We start from the raw sequence: 19,009 nt of genomic DNA, 5'->3' as shown, positions 1-19,009 counted from the left end.
TTACCAATCGGCTCTCCATTGAGTACATGCGTATTATGGATTCTAGTTTCTTTCACTGTACTTAGTAAGAATGGAGATAAATAATGGATGGTCTGCATTGGTTGACATAATAATCTAAGAATAGTAGCCGACCATTTCAGCTAATGATTTGTCAAAACGAAAAGCGCAACACGAAACCAAAAACCATAAACTTTTCAATATCATACAGAAAAATCACTTCATAAACTCAAAATGATAAATTTATAAGGGAAAATCATGATGGCTCAGGTTTGGCAAACTATTATGAACTCACAGGTCAAGGTCTAGAATGCTCTCCACGCCAAATATTAAAAAATATCTCCTTATCAAATATTATAAAAGGTTACCATGCCAAAGAAGAAAAGATACACAAAGAGAAAAAAGAGGTGCTCCTGTGGAATGAAGGAGCCTGTTGGTGTGTCAGGTGTAGTTTCAGTTTGTTACTTTGTTGTATTGATCTCCTAATTTGTTGGCTCACTGGGCTGAACCTGGAACCAAGAATAACATGTATTTAGTGAATCAGTGGTCCGCTCAACGAACTAATTCTTCTTTGCCAGTAATAGCTTTCCCATACTATATGGAAATTTCAACTCTAAGTCTAGCCTACAGCAAAACATGAATAACCAAGAAATGGAAAATAGGGAGATTGTCGTTGGTCTTTATTAAAATGTGCCAATGTATACTACTGACGCTTGAGAGATATATCTAATAGCAAGGAAACAGAAAAGCAAGCTTGTACATGTCTACTGGCGGCCTTGGCGGCATCCCCTTTTGTGGATGACGCTGCACTATTGGATATGTTCTGCACGCCGCGCCCCTGCTTAACTGAGCGAGGAGGATCGAAAGAGCGAAAGGGACTGTAAGTGCTGCAAGTATATGTGATGATAACTTGGTTAGGCGTAAGCGAAGGTGAAACAACATAAATAGCCGATCGCTAGAGGCTCTAGCAATATGTGTGCACTTGTACCAGGAACACAGATGTGACATGTTATCAACGAATCCATCGTTATAACTGCAGTATACAAGTGTTCAGTGACAACTAATCACAGAAAAAACACGGTAAGTAGACGTAGGGTGCTACACATGGTAATTACAAAAGAGCAATAGAGTGACAATGAAATTCAAAGAACCACACCAGTAAACTTAGCACAGATAGTTGCAGAAGATAGGATAACTTCTACACATAAGTTAACATATATATAGGTAGATTGGATCGCTTAGTACTGGTCATAGGTGCGCGTGCGCATCGATAGCAAGCAAAAGTATCCCATGTTCTAACACTTAGGCACTACATCACTTGCCGTGTTCAGTGATCTTCTCACATCCATTGCTTCCTATTATGACCACCTTCGTGAAAGACTCCACCACAGCATAAGTAAAGAACAGAGTATCACCTTCGTCAAGGTTGTTGTCTTCGGCGAAGTCATCCTATCCGTGCTCAATGTAGATGTGATTTCTTCCCTCCACCAGTATCACACGCCAAGACTCTCCACTTGTGTTGCCGATCACTATCTTTTCTGTGAAATCAACAATGATGCATCTGCAGAACTCTCTTGGGATTTTGAGTGGGACATAGGGATTTCCAACAATCCTGTGCATGAAGCCACGACGAAACTGCGCTTCTCTCAGGAATCCGACTTGCGGGCGCCTTCCTCGTTTTACAGTCTCTGGCTTGCCTTCTTCAGTGTCTTCTGCGGACTTGCGCTTCTTATGCCCTGATAAGGGAAGAGTAAAGAACTTCACATATGCTGCCTCGTTCTACAACAGGTAACACCTATTTAAAATCACCTCCTAAAACCAATCTTTTGACCGAAAGGAATAGAATGCCAAGAGCTATCATTAACAGATAAGATGTCTCTTAAACTCATATCGATGGCCTAAAAGCAACATCTATGTGTCATCAGCGCTTCATCCCACAATATGAGTGTTGACTTTTTCTATCAACTTAGATAAATTAGAGCCCTGAGAAATATTACAAAGAAAACCCAGTCGAATTGAGGGTTGCATACATAATCTGATCATAAATATTGAGCTGGTCTGCATTCAATCTCCCATGGAAAGAAGAAGCCATATCTCTTAGTTCATTTCTATCATACTGGCCAGCCTATTACCAAGCGATCTGGCATTGCTAATAGACTCGGTGTCGGTGGACATGTTAAAATATGCTAAAGAATAGCCATTTTTTCCGAACATAACAGATAGCTGCAGCTGGACACGTAAATATTCTGGAGGAATCACTACAGTAGTATAATGTAAAGACTGGGCAATCTGAAAAGCTATGTCATCAGCTATAAATCGCCAAGTACATACGTATGCACCTGTCTACTTATTAACATTGGATGATTCTGTGTCAAAAACGACGCCCATGTCAGTCAATCGAAAGATATTGCTTAACTAAAATGAAACGACATAGAAAAGCAATAAATTCAGTAATTAGTACAATAGCATTTATACAGATAAAACACTTGGTCACAAAAGGTTTCAATACAAATCACCGGCAATACTTGCACTTCAGAACCAACTATTTCAAGTCTATAGCCAAGAGGGACTGCAACGGTTGAATAAGCACAGGATTAAACAGGCAACATAACAACAATTCAATGGGCGGAACACATGACTGTAAACTGTAAACATGCCACTACGAACCGTAAGTAGCATCGGCTTCTAGGGATCAACTGGCTCAAACCTGCTGGAACACATGCACTATATGTAGCACCAACGAACATTGTACCGAGGATTAGGAAACAAACTCCATTCTTCCATGCATCAGATAAACCCTGGAAACAAAAATGGATAAAATATTAAATATATGAATACACACCCTAGACAAATAAAAACGTGGGTAACAAAAATGGTTATAAGGGGAAACACTTACATGAAGGGCCTTCCTAGAGATTATCAAGCACCTCCTGGTACACTATGTTCCTTGTTTCTGTAGTCGGTTCCCCATTTTCATCAAGTGCAAGTATCATTAACCCTTTCACTGATGTCACCGTTCACACAACGACATAGAATTGCCCATGAGAAAAAGTAGGCCTTGGTAAACAGACGCCGACCTTGTCAACCGTCTGTCCTTCAATTTTATTAATCTCCATTGCGTAACATAGGCGAACAGAATAATGTTTCAGTGTGAAGGGCCACTTACAAATACACGTTACAAACAATATAAGGGCAAAACCAAAAGAAAAAAATCCCTACTATCAATGCTTGCAAGATCACCTCGTCATCCACATTTGGCCGGTACAGTGATAGACATGAAAAATCTCAGAGCAACCATTCGTAGCATGACTTTAGCAAAGCAAGAAAGATATCGAGGACATGCATTGCAACTTATTTTGGTGACTCAATTGCGGATATAGAATTTCCATACAAAAAAGTTTCAAGCCATGATCTGTCTGTAGAACCACTCAGCCAATGCTTCCTAAAGTAACAATGCAGGTAGTACTTAGCTTCACACAGAAATATGACAATTTGAATCTGATCCACAAATATTGAGAAACTCAGGAAAGAAAAAGAGAAAACCCAGGAAAGTATACAACTAACCACACACCTTCACATTGCTCCAAATTGTAACATCCTTATGAATAAGACAAAGCAGCATACACCATCACATACTACAGTAATGCCATAAGATACTGCTACATGGTTGTGTTGTGATTTCATATACAATCAGCACCAAACTGCCAGCTTACAATATACCACTGCAAATATTCAGATAGGTGCGTTAACACAGATGACACGCAGAAGTTGATAAAAGTGCTTTAATTTGAGATTGCAAGAGTGGTCTTCTCCATGGATTACAACAGAAGTTTGCAGGAGATGTTAAGAGACATATATGTGCCAGGTATATTTATGAACTTCATTAAAGTAGAAGATTATTGTGTGCTGATAAGCTAATGTGCAACTAAATTCCACCGTGACTCTTCAAATTCAAAACCTTAATATGTGTCTGCATGTTAATTTTATTTTCCAGTGTACAGAAAGCAAGCTGTAATAAATAGGCAAATCACAAGTAACTGAACCTGAAATTAATATGGACTACATCATATTCAAGGCTGAAATGGATTTGAGATGAAGTTTTTACAATGGTTTTAATGTATAGCACATATACTAATTAGGCTTCAGTTTTGGTGCTTGAGAAATCAAAATGATGGTAAATCATTGCTCTAGGGGACCAACTCTTTTCGCATGGTGGTAGATAGTGCCTAGTGAGAGATACCATGGCCTCTAACGTACATCACAGCTATTAATTACGCTTTGGGCAGGTTAAACTAACAACAACTTTTATTGTCATGCAAAAGAACTACCCCAACATGAAATCAGTCCATTCTACTCTGACCTGAAAAATCGTTGGATTGGTCAAACTTGCCCTTGATAAAACAAAGTCCACTGAAACCCCGCAGGTAACCGTGGAGTTTTATTTGAATGAAAGCAAAAAAACCAAGAACATCAGTTCGTCCTCAAATTCCTCCTATGCATAACTATTGATGATACTGGCAATTCTTATTCCACGTAGAAGAGCAATGATCTCCAAATCAAGTAGAGACAATACATGTTGTATTTGGGAAAATAATAAATAATCTAAAAAACCATAAACAATCTACAATTTTACCTTTATATAAGCATTGCTTCACTGTAATATTGGACAGAATACGTAGTGAGAAAATATTCTTACCATCTCCTACATGCTAGTCTCTTAACAGAGAACATCCTGCCCGCCTAATATAAAAAATCTCTTATATATAGAATTTGAAACATAAAGAATTTTTGAATACTTGGAACAATCTATCAAACATTTGAACTGAACAACATAAATCAAATGCAATTAGCATCATTTTGTAACAGTTAGCCTGCAAAAAGGGTCTTTCTTCCGAGCAAACAAAAGATACTGAAAATATAATGAGATGATTTTGGAAAAATCCCTCGAATTCCCCATTTGGAGTGCGATGCAGCCGCGAGGTCAGGCCAGCAGATCAATGCTCTGGACACTGCGAACGAATACAGGACAGTTCTAAAAACAAGAAAAAACCAAGAATCAGTCTAGTTGAAGGGGCAGATACTTAGCATGGCCCAGGCATCGGAGTGGCCAAGGCAACCTGGAAGTAATGGGAGTTTAAGCAACTCACCTGAGTCGATGAATGAGAGTAGCTGTGCCGCACCCACCTAGGCCACGATTGAATTGTCCCAACTGCTAGCGAAGAGTCTTCAGCTGCGTCCGGAGTGTCTTGAGGCCACACCACCAGAGTGGTGAGAGGGGCCAGCTTCAGCCTCGGCAGTACAGCGCTGCAGGAGACATGCCAGGGTAAGAGAGCATAAGCCAAAAAAAAAACATTGGGCACGGAGAAGACATCAGTTCACCAGATCCAACTGGCCTGGAGGGTTCAGTTTTGGGATCGAGAGGAAACATGAGAGATTATGAACGGGAAGGTGTGAGTGTGACCAACCTGAGATGGGAGCGGACCATGATGGTCATCACCGTAAGGAACGAAGTTAGCGAGGACGAAGCAGATCTGTCTGGTGGTCTTGTTGGTGCCCTTGAAATCCTTGCGGTAATGGATCAAGGAAGAAGATGTGGATCTCCTGAAGGCCGAAGAAGTACAAATTCTTTAACGCCGCCCGGGACGCAGCCCAACCAGGCCCACATCATGCTCGCGTCACCACGGAAGGCTCCTCGCGCCGCCAATACCACCGCTCGCCATTGTGCCTCCCAAACACACCAACATGCCATGGCGCCGGACGGAGGCAAAGGAGGCCGCCAGTGGTCGCCGAATCGCGGGCGAGCGAATCGAGCGCGACCAAATGACGCCCCGATCCACGCTGGGACGCCTCCACCCATTTACAGCCGGCCTCTCCAAAAAACACCACCGCCGGCCAGATGACGCCTCGATCCCATGTCGTGACGCCTTCACCCATGCGGCAGCCTACATGCCAGCAAACAGCACCGCCGGCCAACGCGACCAGCTGAGCTGGACGACCCGTGCCGCCGACCGCCGGCCGCCGCTCTGAGTCCCCCGGCTGGAGGGCACCACCAGGGCAACAAGGTCCCATGGACGCCGGATCGAGCAGGCCTTGAACGGTGGGAGGTACCGGCAGCTGCAAGGAGGGTCAGAGATGACCATGGTTGGACGACTCGCCGGCGGCGACCTACACTCAAAGGCTTGTAAACATTAGGATGCCCCTCGGTGATGCGGATGGAGATATTCATGCGAGACAAAAGAATTGGATAGGCCATCTCGATTGTTCATGTAGCACCGCTTTGACCAATTCCCACTGAACCAACAGGTAGTGCCCATGGCCCAGCACCGCTTCCGTCCACATTTGGCTACGTCCACCCGAGCGATTTACACAACAGGAGACCACCAAAGCACACGAAGAAAAATAGTATAACCCAAATCGCTATGCAGCACCAAATCGCACACAGAAAAACCCCGCGAAAACCATATCATACAAAAGAGCTACGTGTCACCTCTGCTGTAATTCTAGAGGAGGCCTCAAAATTATGAGAAAAAAGAAGTTGGTTCCCAAATAAGTATAGTATATATATGCCTGAGAATTGGTTAATGGAATTGATACTAGGGAGATGTAGGAACAACAATGTGTTCAACAACGATGGATCTTCAAACTTTTTGCAGGTTAATCAAATGTCTTTCCACATGATAGCTATGATACTTCCTTTTCCATCTGGATCAGCGCGGACTTATAGCTACTAGAATGAATTGGCGCGGCGGCACGCCGCACCTACCCTATACTACGACGGCGGTTAAGACCATAACATGTGACATGATTTGTTATGATGGTTCTAATGCTGTCTGGATTCAGAAACTATACTGATGGTTCATAGATAAATAGTTGCATAACAACAGGATGAAACCATATTTGTATATTGTTCATAAATAGACAGATTACACAGTGACATGAATCAATCACCAAGGTAGGAATCAAAAGTTACTCTTCGTGCCTTGGTGGGTCAAGCAAAAAAGTGCTTTTTCCCCGGCACCAGATCCAGTGGGACGGTTTTCTTGGTGGATCAAACAAAAAGTGAGAAATATAATTGAACAATTTTTCCTGTGTGCTACTTTAGAGGATGATAATAACACCCAATAGGCTCGCAATGTGTGATCAAATGGTAGATCAGCACAGCAATAGTCTTACTGCTACTTAGAGGTTTATTATATAGATAGAACACACACATTCTCTTGTAGGTCGTCAAATGAAGATCGATCTTAATATGTTCGTGTCTAAGGTGCTTACATACATTCTGCTCTTCAACATTAACCAAATTCTCTTCGCAACATCCAGTGCATGAGATGTACAATAGCTACAACTATGTTTGATCATTTTACTCAGCAGGCTTGCCATGCATTAGAAATTTGAACCATTTCCAGTTTGCATATAGCGTAGCTTCCATATCAAATGGAATACTTTTCCCTTGGAAGCTCTAATCTAATTCAGTGTTCCGAGAGACAACTGGAAGCTTCTGAAAACAGCTTCTGCAGTAGCATAAGAGAAATGGTATAAGAAAAGATACATAGGACAAAAATTGTCAAAGGAAAATAAATTGCAGTTCAGTCTCTCACCTCCTTGTCTGAATGAAATAAATCAGGTGCATTCTCAAGGTCTGCTATGCTGTAATTAAGTAGCAAAATAAATTTATGGAGTTCACCATATCTGACCACAAAATCTCAGTACAAACTACAAATAAATAATTTAGTTAGCTGGTACTACTACGTTGTTTTCAAACAGTTGTTGACAATTGAGCAAGTCCAATACACTGCGATTGAGGTATACCTGAGAGCAATTTTGTCAGAAACATTTTACTTGATCACCAGAACTTTCACCCAATCGTTTAGGTTTAGGATCTGATGATGGGGTCATTAGTCTCTTCATCTAGCCTTATAATGCAAAAATGTATGCTGCGACCAACCTGTTTGCAGAGGCAACCAATTACTTCAATGAAGAATAAGTAAAAGGTTTCTAATGATTATACTTAATAACGATGGCCAGACACAAATATTTGACTGTTCCTTATGTTGTTTTTCAAGTCTGTAAATGTATCTGTCCTGTCCATGAGCTCAAATTTTAGAAGGAATGCTCTCAGCACCTGAAATGTAGTCGAAGAAAACATTAGACCTGATCTGAAACACTGCAATTGTACAGCTATTAATAACAACAGATGGCAAAAAATTAAAGAAATCAATTTCTTTATTACCCCAATTCTTGTAAGAAGTCCACCAGTATTCCAACTCATAAATTTTAAGCTCAATTGGCTTGTGAAGTTGAATAATCTGTCTACTCCAAAACACATGAATCATTGTATCAGTAGTGTCTTAGGCTTTTCATATCCGTACACTGAGCAAGGGAGCTATGCACTCGAACTCATCAGGATTATAATACGTAGATTGAAATGAACATTGTGGGACAAAACCTGCCTGGCTCGGTGCCATGCGAGGCGTCAGAAGAGCCGCCTCGAGGACAACAGCGGCCGGCTGCTCAGCGTGCGCTGGAGCACCTCGGCGAACACCACCGTGCCGGGCGCCACCAATGTCCTGGCCACACGCTTTTGCTCATCCATGGCGGAGGCCGCAACGAAATTTACCAATTAAACATGAATGAGACATAATCTATCATATTTGTCAGTCAGCAAAAGTCTGAAGGCAACTCTCCAGAGAACAAATAAGCAATGCTTCAAGAAAGTTTGGATTATCGTTTACTATAAAAAAGAAGATACTGCATCAGCATCTATAAGAAATGAAAAATAAAACAAGACACATTGCATCAACATCTATACTGTAGTCCCGTATACGTGTACAAAAGGGAACTATTTTAGCTAAAACAGTGTATGTAAACATTTGAGTTGCTCCAGTATGAAGATTAAGATCTCAATAAAAGTCACACTTTCTGAGGACCTATGCAAATGTTCTGATAGAAATTTAAGTTCTATGCGAAATACTACCTCTGGTCCTATTTAATTGACGCTGCTTAACACATGAGACTGCCTTCCGTATGCGCACCACCTGCGTCAATTTAAACCGACCGGAGGGAATATAAATTAATGCAATGTTAAGTCCACCAAATGTACAAATTAAATAGGCAAGGGGGTGTTTCTTGAAATATTAGAAATAATATGGCATTTGAAAATTCGGGATGTTCCTTAAAAGTTATGGAGCTAACAAAACTGAAACAATTTGATACCATGGAGACAGTAACACCATGCATTTCTTCCAAAATACTTCAAACATAATGTGTGGATGTTAAATGAGAGGGGTTGGTGATCAAATATATGTCGGTAACACCATGGCCACCTCAAGCTTACCAGGTGACATGATCATGCTAAACAGAACTATCATCAGCCGGTACTTGACGCCATCACTTCAGAAATGTTGTGCATCGCTGATAACTCTTGCATGAAGTGAAGGACTATATTAAGAGAACCAAACCTGTAATGTGTTGAGAAAAAGGTAAGTCAATCACATTCATGTCCCTATGTCCTAGGTTGTAAATTCAAAATTGAAAACTGGGAAGGGTTAACAGATACAAACGGAACTAAGAAGCATGAGGTCATTTAAGTACAATGCAATTGCTCCCAGCACCAAGTACCCCATAATTAGTCTGGTCAGAACCACCCATGGTAAGAATATAATATTTCTTTGCAGGTATGTAGATATTACTATACATGTCTAACAACATCAGATAGTTTCAGAATAGACCAGGTATGTCAGAGACAAATAAAAATTAAAGAGAACTGAGAATGATGGTAAAAAACATTCTTTACACGCCTCTGAACATATATGATTTGCTTAGATTTCAGTATCTACATGATGACCGATGGTTGATATTTTCCTGTTGCTTTACCAGGAACCTAACATGCAAAATTAACCTGTATTTGTACTGATATTACTGGAGCACGGTCGGAAATAGCTAAACGTAAACAACTGTCTAATAATGCTAGTGTTGTACCGAGAACATTAAAAAGGAAATATTTGGCTGATATCATTTATCATAATCTGTGAATCTGCACATAACGTTTGCAACCATCCAGACCAAAGAGAATATATCTTTCCCTGTAAATCCACTCACCCATTGTCTGTCCTCAAATTGGCAAGCCAAGAAATAACTAAAAATTGACTCATATGCATGAACAAACATGACGGTGATTCTACATCTAAGAAAAGAGAAAAATATATTGAAAGCATGACACAGCGTAGCACAAAACAACAGTGACACGGAGGAGCAAAGGCGAAATATCAACATGCAAAGGGATAAACACAAATGAATAAAGGGCCTCCTCATCAATCTGTTAGATCAAAATTTTCAATGTTGTATATATCAATTTAACTGGACGTAGAAGAGGAAGGAATAGATCCGCAAGATTAAATATACCATACAGCTAGTTGATGGACTCAGGATGGATCCATCCAGGTGCTTCCTTTTTCTTTCTTTTTGATTCATACAGTACGTGCATAGGATGATTTGTTATTTTGTTATAGACTCGCGCAGACGTACATGGAATTCCTTGGTCCTTGCCACTCTGCTCTCGCAGCTTCAGACACAAGGTTCTGCTTGCACCTGAACACATTACAGCAGATCATGCACATGAGCCGGCGACACGAAGCTACCATCGATCTCCTCATGCCCAGCGTGCCTGTACTGGCCACATCGTGCGCCACATCAAACTTGAGCGATAAAGGGGGTGAAATCCGGCCGCATGGGCCAGGGAGAGAATATTGACCTGAGCGCCGGAATTTGGCCGGAGATGGAAAAAATAGGGAGGAGATGGCCAGAGAGAACCAACCTGCCCGTCGATTTGGTGGCGTCCGCCCCTACATGTCGCTCTCCGATTCCTCGATCCTTGTGGCGCCGCCGATCAGAGCATGCTCCACCTGAGCCTGCCGCGCCATCTCCTCTACGAATCTAGCCTCTCCACCTGCTCCTTAAGAGCGCGGTGCGCCTGACAGGGAAGCGCGCGGCACGCCAAGACCGGTTGCGGCGCGATAATCCGTCGGCTGAGCGTCGAGGAAAAGGAGACCGGCGACCATGGGGAGCTCAGATAGGGCACGAGTATAGCCGTATAGGTGGAGATGGAGCACGGGAAAGAGACGGAATTGAGAGGGATTGTTGGAGGAAAAAAAAGGCACGGTGAAATTTCCAGATCGAGATACCACTTCAGAGGACAAAAGTCAAAGCGGTGCTAGGTGTCCGCTAAGAAACCACCCGACAGCAGTGGGCCAACGCACAAGATTTAAGAAACATACAGACAAAATTGAAACTCTGCTGCACGGACACAGTTGGATGGCCCAATATCATGAATGAGTGAGCAATAAAAATGCAAGAGAACACCCGAGGTGCACACAAGATATAAACAACGAAAATCAATCTCATAATCACGTATGTGTCAACTGCACATTAATCCAAAAAAAGGTTCAAAATTATGAGAAAAAAGAAGTTGGTTGCCCTATAATATAGTAGTTATACAGAGCATCCAGAACAATCAGCTGCATCAAACAGAGTATTGCAAAAACATGGGAGTATGATTAGGGCAATTATACATAGTTAGGTGATGGATACCTAATACTCCTACTACAATACGTCAAGTACTTATCGTGTAGAACAGCTGGTAGGTCCATAATACTATACATAACTCACTGATTGGTAGTACTGTACAAAATCATTGCTTCATCGGTTTCTCTCCTTTGCTTTCGGTTCTTGGCTGATCTGAGTCGTTCTTTTAGGTGAATCTTCGTTTTGCTGCGAAAGAAGAATGAAGGTAAAGCCAATTTATTTTCTGACAACTACATTGTGTTTAACTTGTGTCTAAATCTGCTGCTTACCGAGGAGTGCCAACATCTTTATTTGCGTGGGAAGAGCTCTTTGTTGACTTGTTTCTTGGTTGGTGCAGTAGCCATGCTTTGGCCTGCCTTATCTTCTTTTCAATTGCAGAGATGATATCCTTGAGTACAGAAATTTGTTGGCTATTCGACATGTCTTGTGTAGAAACCGTGTGCCGTTCAATTCCTCTATGAAATTAAAACAATGAATAAACTGTGGTCTTCACTTACCTCTTCTATATCTGATGTTGTCTGACATGGAAATGAGATTTGTAAATGAAGGTGCTGTACATATTCTTGCTTGTCATCTGAATGGCTATGCAGCCCAAGATTCTCCATCCGTTCAGCATATTGGACACTGGAAGGCATTATTGAGTTGTACTATATTCATATAAGCATGAGGTTCTACTGTATTTACCATTGAACTTTAGAAATGCTTGCAAGACTGAGAAATTGAATAAAATGGATAGCAAAAAATAGGCAATCGACTCGCAGAAAATTTTACCACTGTATGAACCTATAGCTATGAAGTAAGGAACAATTTTATTAAAAGAGAAACAATGCAAAACAGTTTTGCTGCACGAACCTACGAAGTAAGTATATGTTTTTTGCACACAAAATCTTTCATGCTGCTGGTAGTGACACATAAAAGATTAACATACGCACAGATACAGGGACTTTTGAATAAATTAAGCAGGAGCTGGAGGGTTGCATGATTATTACTCCACGTAATGTATGTGCAGTAAGCTTTCCCACACTAAGCGCAAAACAGAAACTGATATATATTAAGAACAACTGTTACCAAATAAGAATTATATGTGCTTAACTGAAACTTGTGATGCCATCAATGCTAGGATAACTGAACTGGTTGAAGCAATTAAAGACAATGGAATAGGTAGAAAGTATAGAAGAACATGGAACCTAACCTGAGTATATGATCAAATTTTTTTTTTCCCATTCTTCATTGACACATTCTGGTTCCCTCGCCTAGGATTCTGTTGGCCTGACACGGAGCACACAGCTGCGCAAGGTGGTTTTAAATGTATTTAAAGTAGTCGATCTGATATTGCAGTAAGCTCACTCAAATGAAAAATGTTCATCCAGAACACCATTACACAGGTCAAACACACTCTAAAATGTTGGTGAACCAATTCAGCAGTAATTTCCCTGGTAAGTCATATGAACAACTGAATTTCTTACTACTGTGGAGCAAAAAAATCTAAATGGGAGGAACATTCAGTTAGGTAATATTGATGCGCTGGTAATTAAAGATTGAATAAAACATGGTGATACTTACAATGATCCAATGATCAAAATAATCAACACCAAGAAGTTCTTAGGTTGTCTTCTCCTTGAGCTATCCACAGCTGATGCCTGGCTCTCTTGAGAAGTAGCACACCTATGGACCTGTAAAAATTCAAATCATGCAAAAAAGTGAAGCTCATGTATCAATGGGTTCCAGTGTACTACAGCAGAACAAAGGCACATGAAATATAACATGCCAAATCATTATGCATTTCTTTGGAGACAGTGATCTGGTTTTTTGTGAACATATCAGTTCCTATAAGGGATGATTAAATATTCACGTAGTAGGGGTACACTTCTGGTTAGTTCAACTGCATTTCACACTCCAGTGAGAAACTGGACCAATCCTCTGAAACATCAGTATCAGTGTAGCTCGTAGCTCAGTAAGGATTTAAAAAAAAATATCAGGGAACATCAATGATATACATATTGCATAACTGGGTGAACTGAATTTTATTTCATGAACTATTGTTGCTAGATTTGAATTACTCATGAAGACACTAAAACAATGGTCAGCAAAACATTCTAGTAATTTGTGCTTGCTTGTGATACCGTTTTATTTGTTTAAATTCTTATTTTTTCTGGGCTTGAACCGGTTTAGTTCTTTCTTGTCCTGGATTTGGACCAGTTTCCAAATGTACAGTGCCATTAAATTGGTAGTAAAATTACCTTCGGCGAATAGCAATGATTAAGACTTCTCAATTTGATCATACCAATTCAGAATTAACTCTAGGGAGGAGAATCGAGATAGAAAGGGAAGAGAAAATAGAGCAGGGCAAACCAATAATTGGAGTGTCGAATCAAGAACATAATATTCCATGAAGCTTCCAGTAAGACTGAGGTTATATGATCACCTTCTTTTATAAGAACAAATAATTCAGTAGAGGGTGGAGGAACCGCCGAGCAGCAGCTCATTGCGCCCGGAGCATCCGTGGGCCGCCACCGCCAGGAACCCCTCCATCCACCATGTTCCGTGCCTTGCCGACGGTCATGGGCTTACTGGTCGTCGTTGGGGCGTCTGCCGGCTACGCCGTGATCCTGAGCCGACGACGGTGCTGGTCGTTGTCCAACACCAGGGCCTGTCAACACCCGCGTGAAAACCAGAGGAGAAATCCTAACACAAACAACCAAATTAACAGAGGAATTAAAGCGCTGGCAAGGTGGGTGAACTAACAAAAAAGCAATACCTGATACAGATGAAAGAACAACAGGGACGGCGAGAGTGGTGACCACATAGCAGTGTGTCCGGCTCGACCAGATGTTGAGCAAAAAAGAGAAGGCCAGGAGGACTGGAACCGCAAACGAAGCCGCAAACGATGCCGGCGTCGCAGGGCGGGGACCGCATCATCGAATTCCAGCAGCAACCTAATCGAGCTCGGCCGGATGAGGCCCCATACCAGGACACCCCCGCCGCTGCACAACCGGCCTCCTCCAAAACCGTCACCATCCTCCACCACGAACAACCGCCACCACCTGAGCTCCACGGCCACGGCGGCGGCCACCGGTCTGAGTCCCCTCGCTCGAGGGAACACCCGGGGAAAGTCCCGCCGCGGGCGGATCCGCAGGATTTTTTCCCGGCGGCAGGGAACATGAATGGCTGCAGGGGAGGGAAGGAAGTGGGGGAGGCGGGCATAGAGATCAGGGAGGAGCTCCGGTAGAGGGAGGGGCTAGGTGCCGGGAGGAATCGGGGGCGCGCCGGCAGCGACGGAGAAGTTGACCTTGGCCTTGCTCCCGCGAAGGCGGCGGGCGGCGACCTCGTAGGCCCGGCTGGCATCGTCGGCTGTGTAGAACGTGCGGAGCCAGACGCGGGTGCCATTGTATGGGTCATTGGGTCGCCAATCTCCGCCGCCCACTTGCCCCATGGCCGCTGACGGATGTCGTGGAGTTCGGGAGGATGCTGCCGCGGCGAATTGCTCTTGTCTTACGGCCTCTCTATGGCAACTGGCCGGGATTCACAGAGGTGATTTCGAGGAGAAGGCGACACTGGGGGAAGAGGAAGCAGGCGACGCCGGGACAGAGACGGATTTGGGAGAGAAGAAAGATGGGACAGAAAGGAAACAACACCACCGCTTTGACTGGCACGGTATCCCACACCGCACCACCACTACACACACAACCAAAGCACCCAAGAACCCCGCCAACGAAGGCTTGGGAAGCAAAATTTCCCACGTGTCAGCCGCATGTCAACTCTGAGCCTCACAATAATTCGTAGATGGTAACGAAATTGCACATAGAGAATACCCAGCAGAAATCAAAACATTGAAAACCCATACGTGTAAGCTCAGCGTTAATCCAAAATAAAACTCAAAATTATGGGAAAAAAGATGTTGGTTGCCCTATAATATAGTAGTTATTGGATGTTGCTACTGTTGACTGTCGTTTAGGATATCTGCAGCCAGAATGGCTAGCGGCACACTAGCAGATTACATAGTGGATAGGTATGTTATTTTATTTTGTTTTCGCTGGTTTATTTATTATTGACTTTGTTTTTTCGAGAATACACCCTATAAGGTGTATCAATCACATAGAAGAGGGGTCAACATGGTCGATACAATGCCACGAATGGCTACAACTCCACTCAACGCCACGGAAGGCTATAGCTAAACACAACACCATACCACACAATACACGGTTTACAACACCAACCCCAAGACACACAACAACAAAGACTTGCATTGCACCGTCACCCACCAAGAATGGCGAGGGGCAGGGCACAGAGTCCCAGAACCACGTCACGCCTGAAGATGAAGACCTCGATAGAACAACACTAGGGACGCGTGAATCAATGTACTATACACTCATAAGCCTCTAGAGGAAGTCGGCTAGTAGACAGCAGGACATGACCAGTCCAGAGGAAGTCGGCAACCAAGAAGCACCATCCACGGAGTACATTGCGCCTCGGAGGCCCATGCTCCAAGCAGCTGACACCACCACCCGCAGGGACTCCAGGAGTAACCAAGGCGACGCCTTCAAGAAGGAAGCGACATTGTGATGCCGTCATCGCCCGTTCCGGCAGCCGGACCAAGGGTTTCCCCCGGTGCTCGAGGTGAGGAAGAAGAATCAGGGCCACAACGACGCCTTCAAAGAGGAAGACGACACCCGCGGGCATCGGCGTCGTCCGCGGGATTTCTCCTGGCCTAACCGTCGACCCCAATGTCCTGCATAACCGCGGAGATGTGCAAAACAGATGTCCACACCACCGCAGAAAGCCAAACCGGAGACGCCGCTGGAGCGGTGGAAAGCACTGACCACCGCCCACCAAGACCACCACCGGACGGGACTGGATGGTGGGATCTAGCCCGCCGCCGTCAGGCCGACAACCTCCACCGCGCCTCCCTACAGCCACCACCACAGCGTCGGCCCGCAGAGGCCTAGATGGGCCGAGGGGGGCGGAGCTCCAGACAGCAGTTGTAGGGGTGCCACCGCCGCGAGACGAAGCACTTGGAAACCGACGAACCGCGTCCTCCGCCGGCAACGCTGCCCCACGCACCACGCCGAGACCGCCGGTTGGCGCAGCCTCCATCTACCGCAGACGGGCCACTGCAGACGAGGGCCACCACCCACTACCGCCTCCAAATGCGAGAGGACGCCCCTAGCGTAGCATGCCTGCCGTCGCCACGCCAAGCTCTGCCGACCTCCGTCGAGAAGCACCGCCGCCAAGGAAGGCTGCCGCCCCGAACAGCCCGCCTCGCGTCGGGTAAGGGAAGTCCTGCTGCCGCCGGCACCGCGCAGGCTTTGCCCGGCGGCGCACGCCAGCGGCGGCAAGGGAGGGAGGGGAGAGGGGGAGAGGAAGGTTGGGATGGCTAGGGTTTCGCCCCTAGGCCGCCACGGGGGGCGACCGGGAGCGGGGGAGAGAAAGGGCTCATGAGAAACATCGCATCTTTGATCTGTGAATTGTAATATACTGAACTTGGAAAGGAGAAGAAAACCGGTTCGCTCCCCCGCGTCGCTTCCTCCTGGCGACCGGGGGACGAAACCCTAGGCCGCCGCCGCCAGCTCCCCCCGCCTCGATCTCCCCTCCTCGTCGCCCCCGGAGGCGCCGCCGGTCGAAGGCCGCGACGCCCAGGAAGGGGGCGGCGGGGATCTGGGATAGGAGGAGGAACGCCGCGCGGGATCTGCTGGTGCCGGAGCGGGCGCGACGTCGGCGCCCCTGCTGCGTCTTGCTCCTGCCGGAGCAGCCGCGGGTCAGGGCGTGGTCGACCAGCGCTCATCCCAGTGGGGGCTTGGGCACCGGAGGCGGCGGCCTCTGCGAGGTGAGGTCGGCACGGTCCCTGGCGGCGGGGAGCGCTTGCTGATGCTGAGGACCGTCTCCTCGATCGCGTGGGCGGCGTGGAGGCGGTGGAGGGTGCTCGGGCCGCGGTGGTTGCCCCGTCGACCTCGTGGCAGATCTGAAGACGGAGGCCGGATTCCATGTGGTACCCACCCCAAGGCCATGTCATCCGGCGTTCTCGTCGGTGTGGTTGGGGTGGCAGGGCAGGGGGCTCTGGCCGGGAGAAATCCTTGGCCGGCGGTGGCGGTCACGGCGTCGGCGACGTCCCGGACGCCGTCTTCCTCCTTGGAGGCGATGCCGAGGTATATCCCCCTCCCTCCTTCCTTCCGGCACCGGGTGAAAACCCAAATCTTTCGATTGGGCGGCGACGGCGCCACGGCGTCGTGTTTCTTCTTGAAGGCGCCGCCTTGGGTCGGCGGAAGGTGTCCGTGCTGCGTGGGTGTCCTGGTCTGCGGTTGCGGCGCTTGCCGTGTCTTCTCTGGCGATCTCCGTCTTGATGCTGAAGTCTTTTGGGTGGCCGGTGCGTTGGCCGGCGGCGATGCCTGTGGTCCTTCGAGTGCGGTGGTCGTGTCTGGTTCTTGTCCTTGGTTTGATGCCCCTGGTGCTCATTCGTGCTCTAGGGAGAGCTACTCCGCTTGCCGACGGTCCGGCGCCCTACGATCCAGGGCGAGAAGGTTGGGACCTTCTTCGGAAGTGGAGGCGGATGGCATTCGGGCTGCGATGCGACAAGACTTGACGGTGGCAGGATTCCCGGTGGCGAGCTTCATGGCGTTGTCCCTCCTCCGCTTTGGTTCTTCCTTGAGATGATGACCTTGATGACAAGTTGTTTGCTTTGTAATCTTTCGTTTGCTTGTTCATCGATGTTTGTAAGCTGTTCTTCAGCATCCTGTAACACTTGCCGGCAACGGCCTTATTAATTTAAGGCAGGGCTACGGCCTTCTCTTTAAAAATATACTGAACTTCGTAACAAGATTAGATGTGTGCATGTGTGATGCGTTTCGAAAAAAAATAAAAACAGAGAACAGAGGGCCATGCGTGTGCGTGGATCAAGCATGAACCACATGTTTACTTATTATTCAGTGGCTACTAATACATATCACTAGTTCACCGCCGCACAACCCAAATTACAGAACCGAACCATCACGAGCTAGATATGCTCGTTAATCATTTGGGAGAAGGCATGAAAGACACAAGCTCCCTGGACTCGGGCTTGACCCACGCCTTGACGACCACCACGGCGTCGATCGGCCGGTCGCCCCCGGCCCCGGCGCCGCGCTCCCGGGCGATGACCTTGAGGTAGTATTTCACCCCGGAGACGACCTGCTTCTGCGCCGCAGCCACGGCGGTGAACGCCAGCCGGACCGGGATCGGGTCGCCGTTGCCAGCTGACCCGCCGCCGTGGCGGAGGCGGCGGTTGTGTTCGGCCACTGCGAAGCGGCCCAGGGACTTTACCAGCTTGTTGGTGCTCGCGTCCTTGATGGTTGTCCGTCCTCCTGTCGCGCCATGAGCCAGCGGCTGCGTAGTTTCGGCGGCGGCGATGGCGAGGGTGGCGAGGAGGAGGAGGGAGATGGCGGAGGCGGAGGCGGCCATT

The 19,009-nt window shown here is 45.9% G+C and overlaps 1 protein-coding gene, 2 long non-coding RNA genes and 1 pseudogene across 7 annotated transcripts; all 4 read right to left on the bottom strand.

Moving 5' to 3' along the window:
* Positions 1-2,491: 2,491 nt before the first annotated feature.
* On the bottom strand, positions 2,492-5,780 carry LOC124676342. 2 transcript variants are annotated; one of them, XR_006993580.1, is made up of 5 exons: positions 5,463-5,780; positions 5,145-5,301; positions 2,894-5,029; positions 2,665-2,795; positions 2,492-2,566 (listed from the first exon to the last, which is right to left on the bottom strand). It is a non-coding gene; the product is annotated as an uncharacterized LOC124676342 (long non-coding RNA). The 2 variants fall into 2 exon arrangements; XR_006993579.1 differs by having other exon boundaries at positions 2,520-2,795.
* Positions 5,781-7,342: 1,562 nt separating this feature from the next.
* On the bottom strand, positions 7,343-8,330 carry LOC124672231 (annotated as a pseudogene).
* A 3,181-nt stretch (positions 8,331-11,511) lies between these two features.
* LOC124669183 lies at positions 11,512-14,452 on the bottom strand. 4 transcript variants are annotated; one of them, XR_006992048.1, is made up of 5 exons: positions 14,336-14,452; positions 13,141-14,227; positions 12,075-12,864; positions 11,847-11,965; positions 11,512-11,763 (listed from the first exon to the last, which is right to left on the bottom strand). It is a non-coding gene; the product is annotated as an uncharacterized LOC124669183 (long non-coding RNA). The 4 variants fall into 4 exon arrangements; XR_006992047.1 differs by having other exon boundaries at positions 12,075-13,250; positions 14,003-14,227; XR_006992049.1 differs by having other exon boundaries at positions 12,075-14,262.
* A 4,057-nt stretch (positions 14,453-18,509) lies between these two features.
* On the bottom strand, positions 18,510-19,008 carry LOC124670129 (cysteine proteinase inhibitor 10-like). Its single transcript, XM_047206632.1, has one exon. It carries the CDS (start codon positions 19,006-19,008, stop codon positions 18,583-18,585), a length of 426 nt encoding a protein of 141 aa, XP_047062588.1. The 3' UTR covers positions 18,510-18,582.
* Between the last annotated feature and the right edge of the window lies 1 nt (position 19,009).

Source organism: Lolium rigidum, chromosome 7 (genome assembly GCF_022539505.1).
Source record: "Lolium rigidum isolate FL_2022 chromosome 7, APGP_CSIRO_Lrig_0.1, whole genome shotgun sequence".
Classification (NCBI taxonomy): Eukaryota; Viridiplantae; Streptophyta; class Magnoliopsida; order Poales; family Poaceae; genus Lolium; species Lolium rigidum.
The sequence above is the reverse complement of the archived record's forward strand: the minus strand, read 5'-3'. Positions and strand labels throughout refer to the sequence as shown.